This window comes from Chiloscyllium plagiosum, unplaced genomic scaffold, assembly GCF_037043375.1.
Source record: "Chiloscyllium plagiosum isolate Xiang-an unplaced genomic scaffold, Cpla_swu_hap1 HiC_scaffold_26, whole genome shotgun sequence".
NCBI classification, from domain to species: domain Eukaryota; kingdom Metazoa; phylum Chordata; class Chondrichthyes; order Orectolobiformes; family Hemiscylliidae; genus Chiloscyllium; species Chiloscyllium plagiosum.
The window spans coordinates 41,819,834-41,833,310 of record NW_028270164.1 but is presented as its reverse complement, the minus strand read 5'-3'; the positions used below and the strand labels follow the sequence as shown (position 1 = coordinate 41,833,310).

General features: G+C 40.5%; 1 protein-coding gene across 1 annotated transcript in view; it reads left to right on the top strand.

The window, feature by feature from the left end:
- LOC122563262 (signal peptide, CUB and EGF-like domain-containing protein 3) overlaps nucleotides 1–13,477 on the top strand; it is a 367,101-nt gene that overhangs the window by 240,300 nt on the left and 113,324 nt on the right. Inside the window, exons 6-7 of the mRNA XM_043716904.2 lie at nucleotides 2,947–3,063; nucleotides 11,940–12,056. Of these exons, the coding sequence (XP_043572839.1) occupies nucleotides 2,947–3,063; nucleotides 11,940–12,056 (234 nt within the window). The remainder of the gene's footprint in view (nucleotides 1–2,946; nucleotides 3,064–11,939; nucleotides 12,057–13,477) is intronic.

Genomic DNA, 13,477 nt, shown 5'->3' with positions numbered 1-13,477 from the left:
CCCAAGGGCTGCGAACTCAGCCTCCTACTGTACTCACTGTATACCCATGACTGCGTCGCCAAATACCAGACTAATGCCATTTACAAGTTCGCTGATGACACTACCAAAGTCGGTCGAATCTCAGATGGCGATGAAACAGACTACAGATGGGAGGTGGAAGACGTGGAAAAATGGTGCACTGGGAACAACCTAGCTCTCAATGCTGGCAAAACCAAGGAACTCATTAGCGACTTTTGGCAGGATGTTACTCATGCCCCCCTACACATTAACAGTTTGTACCTACTGTTGTTTGAATACTGAATGGACTCACAAACTCTTAGCATTTGTCTGTACCTGTGTTTTTGTTTTGCCGCTGTTGCCTATTATTGATTTATCTATGCTGTTTAACTATGTGATCTGCCTGTATTGCTTGCAGGACAAAACTTTTCACTGTGCCTCGGTACACATGACAATAAAGTCAATTCAATTTAATTCAATCAGTTTATTCATTGATGGGTAAGAGACATGGACCAAAGGTGGCTAAATGGCTTTGAAATCTAAATCATATATGATCTAACTCAAAGGGTTAGGGGTTTGAGTGGCTGAAGAAGTTATTCCTGTGAAATTTTTCCATCATTACTCACCAACTTAATTCAATATTCTCTTTATAACATTGGTACGTGTTGGCCAATGTCTTGCAACATTGTTGTTAAAGCTAATAAAGGAGATAAGAAGAGAAACTGCTAACATCAGATACTGAAATGCTGGATGTGTTTGCCAGGTCAACGATGGTCTGTGTAGTGAAAACAAGGGGAGTTTTGACAAAGGGCTTACACCTGAAACATCAACCTATCTTCACCCAGGGCAATAAATCTGCTATATATTGCAACATCTTTAATTAAAATCATCTGGTAGATATTTGTGAAGATTACATATAGGCCGGGGGGGGGGGGGGGGGGGACATGTGTTAGGTACATAACAGCTGGAAGTCTTAAATACTGGCATTCATTCGAGTTTATGATGATGAGTGGGAATGGGAGTATTTTTTGAAATTACAACATGGTGGTAACCAGGTCTTAGTGGCATGTTGATTGATCCTGTTGTCTGTATATATAACTTACTATTGCCTGGTCAAAGCCAGATCCCACAAGCGTGAGTATCAAAAAATGTAAATGCTGTGTGCATTTACAACCTTATGATTTCCTTTTATAAGCAAAATCTGCATCCAAACGTGGGTTTATGATAGTCTATAAAAGCAACACAGGTTTACAAGCACAAGTTGTGAAGTTTAGCAATGTAATAGTCTTGCCAAGGTAATTAGCTTTCAAAGTTTCTTTCCCCAAAAACAATGGACTTTAAGCAGCTAACACATTTGATGCTGTGCGGCTTTTGTATATTAGAAATAGATGGCTCACTCAATAGAATTGCAAACTTTCAATTTCCACAAAGTTTAGTCCCTTTACAATTCATTTCCAATCTTCTCCATTATAGTAGATGCTTCACTTGAGGTGATGAAGGAAATGCCCTCAAAATTATCAAACTTGCACTCGCTGACATATCAAATCAGAATGAACTCCTCAACCCCTGCCTCCACCCTCTCTGCCAGTGACGGTCAGTGGTTTGCCCTTCACAACTCCCTTGAAAATAGTGGGTGAAGATCAGGGATGTGGGGTTGTACTGAGGCCTCATCATGAGCTCAGTCACAGCCAAGGCCGAACCAGCAGTTACCTATGGGATGATAATTCTCAACTTCAATTTTGTCTTTCATCTTGGATTCTTAGTAAAATGAGATTTGTAATTTTGACTAAACCTTTTGCTCAATTTAACAATTTAAAAACAAGGCCAAAAATCGTGGGAAATCTTAGAGACAAAGGTGTGACTTTAGGGGGAAACGCTACCACATAATGACAAACCATGAGTCAAACCCTTTCTGTTCCACTTAATTGCTTACAGACGTCATTCCAGTCGCCACATACCCTGCTAAACTCCAGAGAATACAACCCTAGTTTGTGTAGTCTCTCTTTATACTTTACCCTGAGGAGTTCTAGGATGATTCTGGTAATGATGCTATACTCCCTCCAAGACCGATATATCAGAGACTGGTGCCGGGAACTGCTCACTGCAATTCCAAATGTGGTCTGAGGCTAGTCTTTGTACAACAGAAGCATGACTTCAACCCCTTGTATCATAGTCCTCCAGATGTAAAGGATGGAATTCCATTAGCCTTTTGGATTATCTGTTATGAATAATATTTAAATAGTCTAGCTATTTGAACCTCTCTTGGAGCCATCACCGTTCCTAGCTTTCCACTGTTTCGAAAACTGTCTTTTCATTATTTTAGGTCCAATGTAGATGACCTCACATTTACCTACATTGCAATCATGAAAGCAAAACATCTGCCCGTCCCTTTGAGCTGAGGGATGTTGTGTGGTTCAGGCAGAGACCAGAAGGAAAAGGGTGAAACACGATTCCGACCTGGGGATTTAAAATCCCTGGTGAACTTGTGACTAAATTGTGATTTTGACATTTGGGCAGCCACATCTAGAATGAGGAAAAACTGTTATCTTAAAGGATAGTGTTCCTCAAATATGTCAGCATTCCAAAAATTTGCCTCTGACAAAAAAGTCATTGTTTTTCTATTAATGGAAAAGGAATGTGGGCCTGATTATATCACATTTTTTTCTAAAGTAGTAGCAATTTTTTGTGGAAAACAAAATAAACAAACAAAATCCGATTATATCAAATTTCTTTTTAACTAGTAGCATTTTTTTCTGGAAAAGAAAATAAACCAACTAAAGAAACATTCCCGAGATGGTTTGCTTCCCAACTATAAAAGGCGATAGTTGCTTGCTGTGGTTAGATAAGAATCTGAAAACTTGTTCTTTGACACATTTGAGAGGCTAGGGGTCAGTTAAAGTCACCCTACAAGCATTTATCGAGACTTGATGATGCGTTTTCTCTCTGTAGTGACATGTAACTATGGAAACGGGGGGTGCCAGCACACGTGTGACGATACCGATCAAGGGCCGAAGTGTGGATGCCATCTGAAGTTTGCTCTGCACTCTGATGGGAAAACCTGCGTTGGTGAGTGCTTGGCTCAATCTGAGATACCGCAGCTAACTACAAGAAACGGGGTCTTGGAGTTGAGCAATCTGATGTAATCAGTCAAGGAAATGGCTTGGATTTACAATTTCATACACCATTTCCACATATAATGGGAAACAGAGCTGGTCAGTGAAGCCTGCCAGAAAATCTAAATGCTAAGCTTTGAAGGATTCACAGATGTCAGGAGATTTTGAAGGTAGAGAGCTGGCGAGATGTTGGTTGGTGGTGGGGGCGATGGTGGGAACCTAAAAGGGCGATTTGATTCGGAGTTTTTCCTTTGGCAAAAGTGAAGTGCAAGTAAATAGGGAGCTTATTCCTTTCCAAAGTGTGGCCGGACAGATAGCAGTCATAGCATTGTTTGTTCTTGCAAAGAGAAAAGAAAATGTTGGTTAAAGTAGTGAATAAGATTGGATTTCTGGGAACTGCAGGTGCAAATGTGTAACCCAACTGTCCTCAGTGCAGCATCTTAGGGAGAGACTCGGAGCTGAAAATCCTTTTGTTGAGTGCAGCCTCTCACAGCTTTATCAAAGCTTCCTGCTGCTTTTGTGGTGTCCCCTGCATGTTTAGCTGCTTCCTGCTCAGCCCTATTGCAGTAAGAGGGATGTTCAAGTGGGTATAGTCCCTGTGATTTTTAGAGGACTTTGAATCTACACTACCCTAGCCCATCTCAGCCTAAATGGGTAATGTGATACCAGAACTCCAAATTGGGATATTTAGGTCCAGACATCACTCAACAAAGATCAAGATTTCATGCTACATGACAGGAGTAGCGTGATATCATGCTTCTTGGACATCATGAAAAGTAAAACATTACTAACAAAAACCTACTGTGCCTGTCTTAACATTTGTTAAGTGACATCAACATTTATTAACACTCCTGTGAAACACCTAGGAACATTTTGCTACCTTAAGGGTACAGTACAAAAACAAGCTGTTACATAATAAGAAATAAGAAAAGAAGAACATGCGGCTTATTGAGACTGCTCTGCACTTAATATGATCGAGATTGATTTTGGACTTCAATTTCTCTTCTCTGCTCACTTCCCAAAGGGACCAAAAACCCTTGGCTCTCCAAGGGACCAAAAACTGGTCTATTATGAGCCTTGAATGTATTCAATGATGGATCCACAATCCTCTGGGGGAAGAGAATTTCAAAACTTCAGAGTGCAGAGAATTATCCTCAACTCAGTCCTAAATCATCAGATCCTTGTTCTAAACTCCATGACCAGGAGAACAATATGTCAGGATCTCCCTATCAACCCCTTTGTAATACTTAATGATTCAATACAATCACCTCTCATTCTTCTAATGAATGTAGCCCAGTTTATTCAGCCTCACATGCTTAGCATGGGTGCTCTATGCATAGCAGATAGCATAGTCTGGTCAGAATGGACTCTTTGTTGACATCCCTATACGATTGCTGCCTACACATGTGCCTCATGGTAAAGGTCACAAGACCAAAGCAGACCAGGATGGACATTTGTTTATGATTGCATTTCAATCCAAATATAAGGCAATCTTGTCATCTTGGAGACCAATCTATTTTACCTTTGTAATATTGTCTTTGATACAAGTATATCTTTCCTTAAATATGAACCAATGTAAAATTACACAGTAATCCAGGTGTAGTCTGATGTAATTCCTGTACAATTATAGCAGTATTTGTGCATTCTAATTCCCTTGCCCCAAAAGACTAACATGACATTTGCCTTCCTAATTACTTGCTGTATGTGAATCCGAAGTACTTGTGTGCCTTGTCCAAGTACATCCAACTTTTGAACATCAACCTTTAAAAGTTTCATGCTTTTAAAAAAAAAATTGCCTTTTCTATTCTGCTCAGGCCATGTGAGAAACAGTAGAATGGCTCCCCTTTCCGCTTGCCTCTCTGCAACAACTCTAAAACATTTTGCTTACTAATTTAGTGTGCATTTAAGTGCTAAGTTAAAAATCACACAACATCAGGTTATAGTCCAACAGGTTTATTTGGAAGCACTGGCTTTGGGAGCGCTGCTCCTTCATCAGCTGGTTGTCATCAGAAGGTCATCAAAAGGAGCAGTGCTCTGAAAGCTAGTGCTTTCAAATAAACCTGTTGGACTATAGTCTGGTGTGTGATTTTTAACTTTGTACACCCCAATCCAACACCGGCGTCTACATATCATTTAAGTGCTGTGATGGTAGAAAACACAGACAGATCTTTGTACATATTTGAAATGAAAAGAGAAAGAGAATGCTAGCTGACAGGCCCAAAGCTCTCAGTACACATGTGTGTACTGCCATTACTGCCAATGATGTCACTCAGTCCCATTTGCTCAGGTCTATTGTGCTTATTTGGGTGCCACCATGCTTGTTACTAGCAGAGTCTTTCGCAAAGAGAGCATGCGCAGCAAGTCCCTCATGCCCAACGTGAACCTTTCAGAGCTGTCAAGAGACACAGCCGAAGTGTTCTCCTTAACACCTGCTCCAATTCACGCTCACATGTACATCCAAGAAACACACACACACACAGAGCAGAAAAATACATGGGTGCTATGAACAGAAGAAAAACTGAGAAAGCAGTTCAGTGGTCTCTGTTCACAGAGTTTGCTGAGATAGTTATTGTGTTGATCAGAAAACTGCTTCTCAGTCTTCCTTCTTCAAATGCCTTCACTGGTTTGCAGGAGACACAGGGTGGCTGCTTCATACTTATAAAAAGGTTTCTGACTTATTAACTAAAAGTCACAGTTTTCAGCAACTGCTGAAGGAACATAAACTTGTTTTTTTCAGGCGTAAAACGGATTTTACTGCAGAGAACAGACCCAACTCCTAAGCATGTGAACATCTGTTGGCTTCTCTGAATCTTGTATTCAGCCACAAACTGTTCAGCTACCTGGGAACCAATCACACAATAGATGGCCTTTGTCATTGCTAGCCCAATAATCTAAACAGCTGCTTGTGGTCAACCAAAGCTGCAATGTACACAATGTTGGCTCTAGCTCATCTGCAAATTATATTGCACTACTGCTTGAACCAGCAGCTGTGTGAACAGAGCTTACAGTGGGTGCCAGGTTACTTGTTTTCAAAACATTTAGTAATTCTCCAGCAATTCTTAGATTTAAAACAGTACTTGCCCATTTCAGTCCACAATTTAAAACATAAAAATAATACAACATGATCTTTCCACAGACCTGTAGTTTCCTGTTTTGTCTTTCCCTCTTTTGAACAGCAGGGTTAAATTTGCTCACTTCCAAACTTCTGGGACTGTTCTGGAGCCTAGTTTTTTTTTCAAAAGCATATCCAACACATCCACTGTTCCTGCAACTATTTCTTTTGGAACTTTAGAATATAGGCTATCAGCTCCTAGGGATTTATCAGATTCCACTACCTTGAGTTTCTCCAGTCCTTCTTTTCTGCTGACTTTCCTTAGTCCCTAGGTTACTCTCTATTTCTGTTATGTGTAACTTGTAACTTCTACTGTGGAGGCAGACTCAAAATATTTATTCAATGTCTCTGCCATTTCCTCGTTCCCCATTCTAATTTCTCCTCCCTGTGCCTCAAAGAAACCAGTGTTTACATTAGCTACTTTTTATATACTTGTAAAGCCTTTTAAAATCTATTTTCATGTGCCTGAAAAATGTGCTCTCCTGTTCTATTTTTTTCTTTTTTTTAACAACATTTTGTTAGCCATTTGCTAGTTATTGGTACATTCCCAGTCATCAGGCTTACTGGATAAAATTTTATTGTCTACTTACAGCTCTTATTTGATTTGATTTGATTTGATTTGATTTATTATTGTCACATGTACCTAAGTATAGTGAAATATTTTGTTTTGCATGTAGTACAGGCAGATCATAACATATAAAGTAATAGAGTAATAGAACAGCAGGGTGGGAGGGGAAATATAATTGTAAAGGGGGGGCGGTGAGGGAAATATTCAGCTTCGTGATGGAGGGTTAAAATGTTTTTATAAGTCATAGAACCTTTCATGCAGATTTGCTTTCCTAACCTTCATGATTTGGAACACAATTATTAACATGTCATGCATATCCATCAGCACCCCAGCCTGCTGTAATAACATACATGGGCTCAATGGAGGGAAACGCATGTGCTCACAAAACTGACTGTATATATGAGGTGTGTGCCTGCAGCATTGACATCGGCCTCCAGTCGTCCAGTTACCTTGCTCCTTCCTAATGTTAATGTTAGGGATGAAGCCTTTCCATGTGGATCAGCTCATGAGAAGTCACAATCGATTGCAGTCTGGCTTGTTGTTGTTAAATACCTAATGATAATAGTGAGGCCTGACCAAGCTACTAAACTGTAATAGTGAGGCAAGTACACTGGCTGCCACCAGCAACCAAGACCAGGGCAGACAAGTGAGGCTAACTCAGAAAGGGGCTCCATTCACAGGATCATCTTTTGTCATGCAAGCCTTTGGTGAAAAGCTATCTGAGGCGACCAACATAAACTCACATTCAAAACAGTGTAAACCTTTAATAAACAGTGGGAATAATAAAGTTGCCATAGTCTCACCAGATTTTACGCAAGGATCAAAGTTCAGAAGGAGAGTCCTTTTTGGTGACCTCAGCCAGTATGGGAATTGATCAACGTTTTTGGTGTCACTCTACATTGCAAACCAACCATCCAACCACTGAAATAACTGACCCACCCAGCAGATCGTTTGTTGTCCTGCAGCACTGGAGCCAGCTTCTCTTGAGCTGCCCATGGGCACTGACCTCTTTAGCCACCTCAGCCCAGGCCGCCATCATTCAGATGGTTTCTTGCTGCCATCCAGTCTTTCTTCATATGTCCATCCTGCCATCCCAGGAATCATTTTGGTAAACCTTCTCTGGGACTCCCTCAATAATAAGAATTCCTTCCTCAGACTAGGAGACCAAACTTGCATACAGTAGTCAAGCCTCTGTATAACTGCAGCAAGAAAAACTGGTAACATCCCCTGTGCAAAACCCCACATAAGGTAATTAATCAACCAAGCAATCTGTTTCAGCAAAGCCTCTTATATCCCTCTGTTGAATTCCAGGGACAGTTATGAAATTATCTAAGCCTTAGAAACAGGGTGCTGTCTTAAGACTGTACATAACCATATAAACAACCTGTTCTACTGTAATCTATAAATAAGAAAAATGACTGATTTAATGAGAATTCTGCATTCCAGGCCAAGGATTAATATCAGTAAATTGAATTGAGGGAGAGCAAAACAAAACTAAAATTTCTTGGAATTTATTGGTTTGCTAAGGCACAATTCCACTACAACAATTGCATTAGATCTCTCAGAATTGGTTAGGTTTAAGTAAGAGTTGGTGTGTTTTTGTTTGGAAAGCATTAACACATTTTACATTTGTTTGATTCTAATGAATTCTCCAAAGGCCTCACATTACATAGTTTGCAGTGTTTATGTTGGCTGCCAGCATTCAATTGGGGATCAGCGCTGGATTTTTGATGGTACTCCTGTGAGTTTTAGGATGCAGGCAAGCCAACAGAAAACTTTAAATGCTTGTCATGGATGACAGGGCCAAGACTATTTAAGTTAATGCTGCTTGCCCCAAGCTGCTGAAATATTTCATATGTGGAGTTGAATGTGCATTTCATACAGGTCAATAGTTCCTGGTTCCACTGGTTTCAGTTCACCGTCAGTAAACTGTGCTCAGCAGTCCAGGATCTGCCATATGACTTACATCCATTAATACTAATTAACAGAGTTGTAGAGAAATGGTATCACCAATTCCTCTCATCATCCACCCTTGTGATGAAGAGATTGTTACAACTTCAAGATTCATATAATTCTTTTCACTCTTTATGATTGCATAGTTGTTTCTACAGTACTAGTGTATATGGTCTGGAAATTATAGTGGCCATTTTAATCATGAAATAAAATTAATGGATCAGGGTTGGGCGAGATGTTAACATTTTTAAAACCTCAAATCTGACCCCAGATGCCCTTTTTGGTTCTAATGGAAAAGGGACAAGGGAAGGCAGGTTGGTCATTGACGTACAATAATGTGGCTGCCTGCCTCAGATTTAACCTGTTTTCCAGATTTAACCCTGGCCGGCCGAGGTTCCCAGGCCTTGGGAAACTCGGCAGGTGAATGGAGGAGAGGACTGCTTCATGAAAGAGGTCAATAACTTTATAGCACTGCTTATGGAGCACGAGGATTCCTTACTCCTATCACGGCTCCCTGTCAGAACTTGCAGGTTATGGCCCCTCCTGACCCAACAGATGACTTATGACTATGTCCAACCCGCAGCCTCACCTGGAGTATTCCTCACTAGACTTGATCCCAGACCAATTAATCAGGCTTGCATTCAGGCAGGTAAACTACTGGGGAAATAAAAGATACAGGCTTTGGATTGAAAACTTGCCCAAGCTCAAAAATCCCATTCCATTCAAGTCGAGACCTACAGAATCTGCTTTTGAAGCATGTGTGGCCCGAGAGATTCACCATCACCCTTGCTTGAAATAAACTTATTGGATTCAAAGTTGTCTTCATAAGCCACACTGTTATACCAGCTTTGGAATGGCCAATTTTGCATTCAGTTGATGTATTTATTCATAATTAATTGGATAACAACAATAGCTTGACTTTAACACAGAACCCTGCAGAAATGTATGAAATGGACTTAGACTGGAGAAGCCGCAGCACTGGTGAGACTCAGTAAGTGAGGGATACACAAGAAGTTTGAGCGCGAAACACTTCACAACATGTTGGGTGAAGAATAGATACTTAATAATCTCTCTGTATAGAGTTGTTACACACTTGTGGAGCAGGTAGGACCTGAACCAGCACCTCCTGATTATTTCATCCTCCCCACTACTTCTAAAGCCTTTTGGGTTTTTAAACATAAAATCCTGTAGGCTTTAGTGTTGTGCAAATTGTAGTGTTTTCCTTAAACATAATGTTTAAAGTTGAAAGTGCACTTTCCGTTTAATGGAGAAGTGAAAAGATCAAAAAGAAATAACAATAGAAGCCTGAAGGTTGTTTTATTAATCATCAACCTTTAATGTTCCATTTTTGTCAGGCTTGCATCAAACTGTATTGTCATATCTCAAAGTCTGTGTAGTGACTTGCCTGCTTGACTACAATTGTTCCTGCTAGCTTTTGTCATAAATACTTACATTGCTTCAGTTTTCAGCCTTTCATGTATTCAACATCATCCCGCCACCCCTCCAACACCCATAGGGATGGCACGGTTACTCAGTGGTTAGCACAGCTGCCTCACTGTGCCAGGAAACTGGGTTCACTTCCAGCTAGGATGAGAGTTTGTTTTTGTACATTCTCCCTGTGGCTGTGTCGGTGGCCTCCCACAACCCAAAGATGTGCAGGTTAGGTAGATTGGCGATGCTAAATTGCCCATAGTGTCTAGGGATGTACAGACTAGGCGAGTTAGCCATGGAAAATGTAGGATCATTGGGAGCGGGGTCTGGGGCTGGATGGGATGCTCTTCAGAACATTGGTGCAGACTCAATGGGCTGAATGGCCTCTTGGTGCACTATAGGGATTCTATGATATCTGTCTGCTCCTTTGACCTCTGATCATTTCACATCACTCAGGTAGTTGGGATCAGTTTGGATGTTTGCCAAATGTCCTCGGTATTTGCACAGCTCTAGGTGACCAGGACTGCACTTGCACTCCAACTGTGAACATGCCAAATTGTCAACTCCACTGCCATTTTAAACCATACTTGTTGAGTTTCACCACCTCAATATAGAATGATCCCCAGGATAGTGGTGCTGATCAGCACATGGTTCAATGGTGGACTTCTTACAATAAATCATTCCACCTGCTGGCAGACCCTTTAGGAAAATGTTTCTACATTTAGCAGGTTTACCAAGAGAGGATCTGTTTAGATACAGTGTCATGTGACATTTAAGTTGGAGATGTGGAGCTGATCAATTGACATTAATTAGATTGTGTTATTGTAAACCACAAAGTTATTTACTTTCATTTTGCTGCAGGCAGATTTCCAAGAAGCTCAGCACATAGCAAATCACTTTTATTCAAGGTAATCGGTATAGTCTCTGATCTAAGAAGTTATTCAACTTTTGATTTTTAACCCCAATTCAAATTTCAATACGGTGACATTAAACCTCAGCCTCATGCCAACTCCCTGAGCTTGACCAGTTTCGGTCAGCCCTCTGGGGTAGACAGTAGGATCTGGAGGGATTGAAGAGAGGGCAGCATGTGATAACACACATGAATGTATCCCACTAAAGAGATGGTAACATGGACACACTGGGGATGGTCAGGCAATTGAAAAATGACTGAGATAAATCTCGTAGCAAAGTAGCTTGCTTTAAACGACTGTAATTGTCCTGTTTTCCTAGTAGAACCCACCAGGTTTCCAGTGTGAGTTTGGGCTGTTTGATATTCAAGTTTGAATTGAATTCGGACTAAAAGTAATCAGATGAAATCACAGTAATCTAAGTTCAGGCTTGAAGGATAGCAACCTTGGTAAGAGGGTAATCAGTTCCAAGGAGTTACAATCATCAGTTTGAGAAGACAGGGAAGTAGGAAGGTGGAGCAAAGGCCTGTATAACTGATATGATACATTAGCAACCTTCCAGTTCCTCTACTCAGTGTTTGAACTTAAAGGGAAAGCAGCTGATTTCAGTTCTGATGAATTCCAGATTGACGCGTGTTTCTGTACAGGGATATTCTGATGTTCCAAATGAAAGAAAGAGCAGAGAGACTTGAAATTATATAGCGCCTTTTACAACCATTGGAAATCTCAAAGCACTTTACAGGGAACAATTTATTATGTGTAGTCACTTTTGCAATGTGCATCGTGAAGCTGTAACTGATGGTGTTTAATCTTGTGTTGTTTTGACCTTTACCTATTCATGACTTCTCTTCTCACAGAGACCTGTGCTGTGAACAATGGAGGCTGTGATAGCACATGTCAGGACGCTGTCACAGGAGTCCGCTGTAGTTGTCCTGTTGGATTCACATTACAACCCGACCGGAAAACATGCAAAGGTGAGTCCGCATCCCACCTCTCCACAAAAATATTCATTACTCACAGCGCTGATCACACAGTTCAGCAAAATTTTTGGATAAATCACAGTCTTTTCTTTCAGCTAAATATTTGAATTAATATTGCAATGCCTGGAAAACCTAAAAAGACAAATGCTTAAGCCAAGATTAAAGACTTGTATTTCCTTAAAACCTTTGGCTGCAGAACATTTAGAAATATGCTTGTATGACTTAGAATTGAATTTTCACTTGCCTGACGGAAACAATTTGGATTTCCCCAAATGCATGGTGTTTTGAGAGACAGTGTACATTAACCCAGGTTGATCCCAGTCATTAAATAAGAATCTAGGAGCTAGGTTAGGCCATTTGGCCCTTTGTGCCTGTTGTATTATCCAATCAGATCATGGCTGATATAGTGATAGTATAAGCTCTAGTTTTCTGTCTGTTCCCTGTAACTGTCAACTCCCTTGTCTGATAAAAAGCTATCTGACTCAGCCTTAAATAAAATTTATGACCCAGCCTACACAATATTGGGATAGAAATTCACCTCAAATCTGTCTTCGGAGGGGAACATCTTATTCTTAAACTATGAACGCTAGTTATTTCTCCCACAAGAGGAAACATTCACCTGTCCATTCCCCTCACGATCTTATATGTTTCAATAAGCTCATCCGATCTGCTTTCAAATGGCAGTGATAATGGACCTAACCTACACAACCTTTCTTCAGTCAGAATACCTTTCATTTTAGGAATGAGTTCAAATTAACCTTGTCTGAACTGCTTCTAAAGCAATTATATATTTTTTTTTAAATAAGAATGCTGAAGAGTGCACATTGTATAGATAGGTCTAGCCTGTGGAATATCAAAACAGCAACCAGCTTTCCATTTTTCACTAGGGGTGTTTCCAACCTTTTTGACGTGTACTCTGTAAGCAAAGGAGCATTTTGGGACTCTGCTAAAACCTGTGAGTTCCAACTGTACTGCCCGTAGCATTTGTTACCTGGAAAACATCAAAGTAACATGATGCCTGGAATAGCGTGTGTGACTTGATATACGTTTCAAAGTCATTTAAACTTTTCTGGCTGGTGTACGACAATGGGAGGGAGCCGAGCGATTGGCAAGAGATGACAGAAAATATAGAGAAGGGAAGGAAATAGAGGGAGATTTCTGTGGATGAATGAGTGAAGAAAAACAGCACTAAGGGTCATGAATAAGCAATGAGCCTGAGAAAGGAAAAGAACCAGAGCAAAAGAGAATAGTGCAGCAATATCATAAATTCATTCAAAAAGAACATGTTTACAATGCCACTGTACAAAGGCCAGAGCATTCTTGCTGCAAACTCCGTAAATAGAGTGAAACCATCGAGCTGTAACTTGAAACCATTCCAATGAAGTAAGAAAGCTCAATAAGCAGCTGAAATGTCT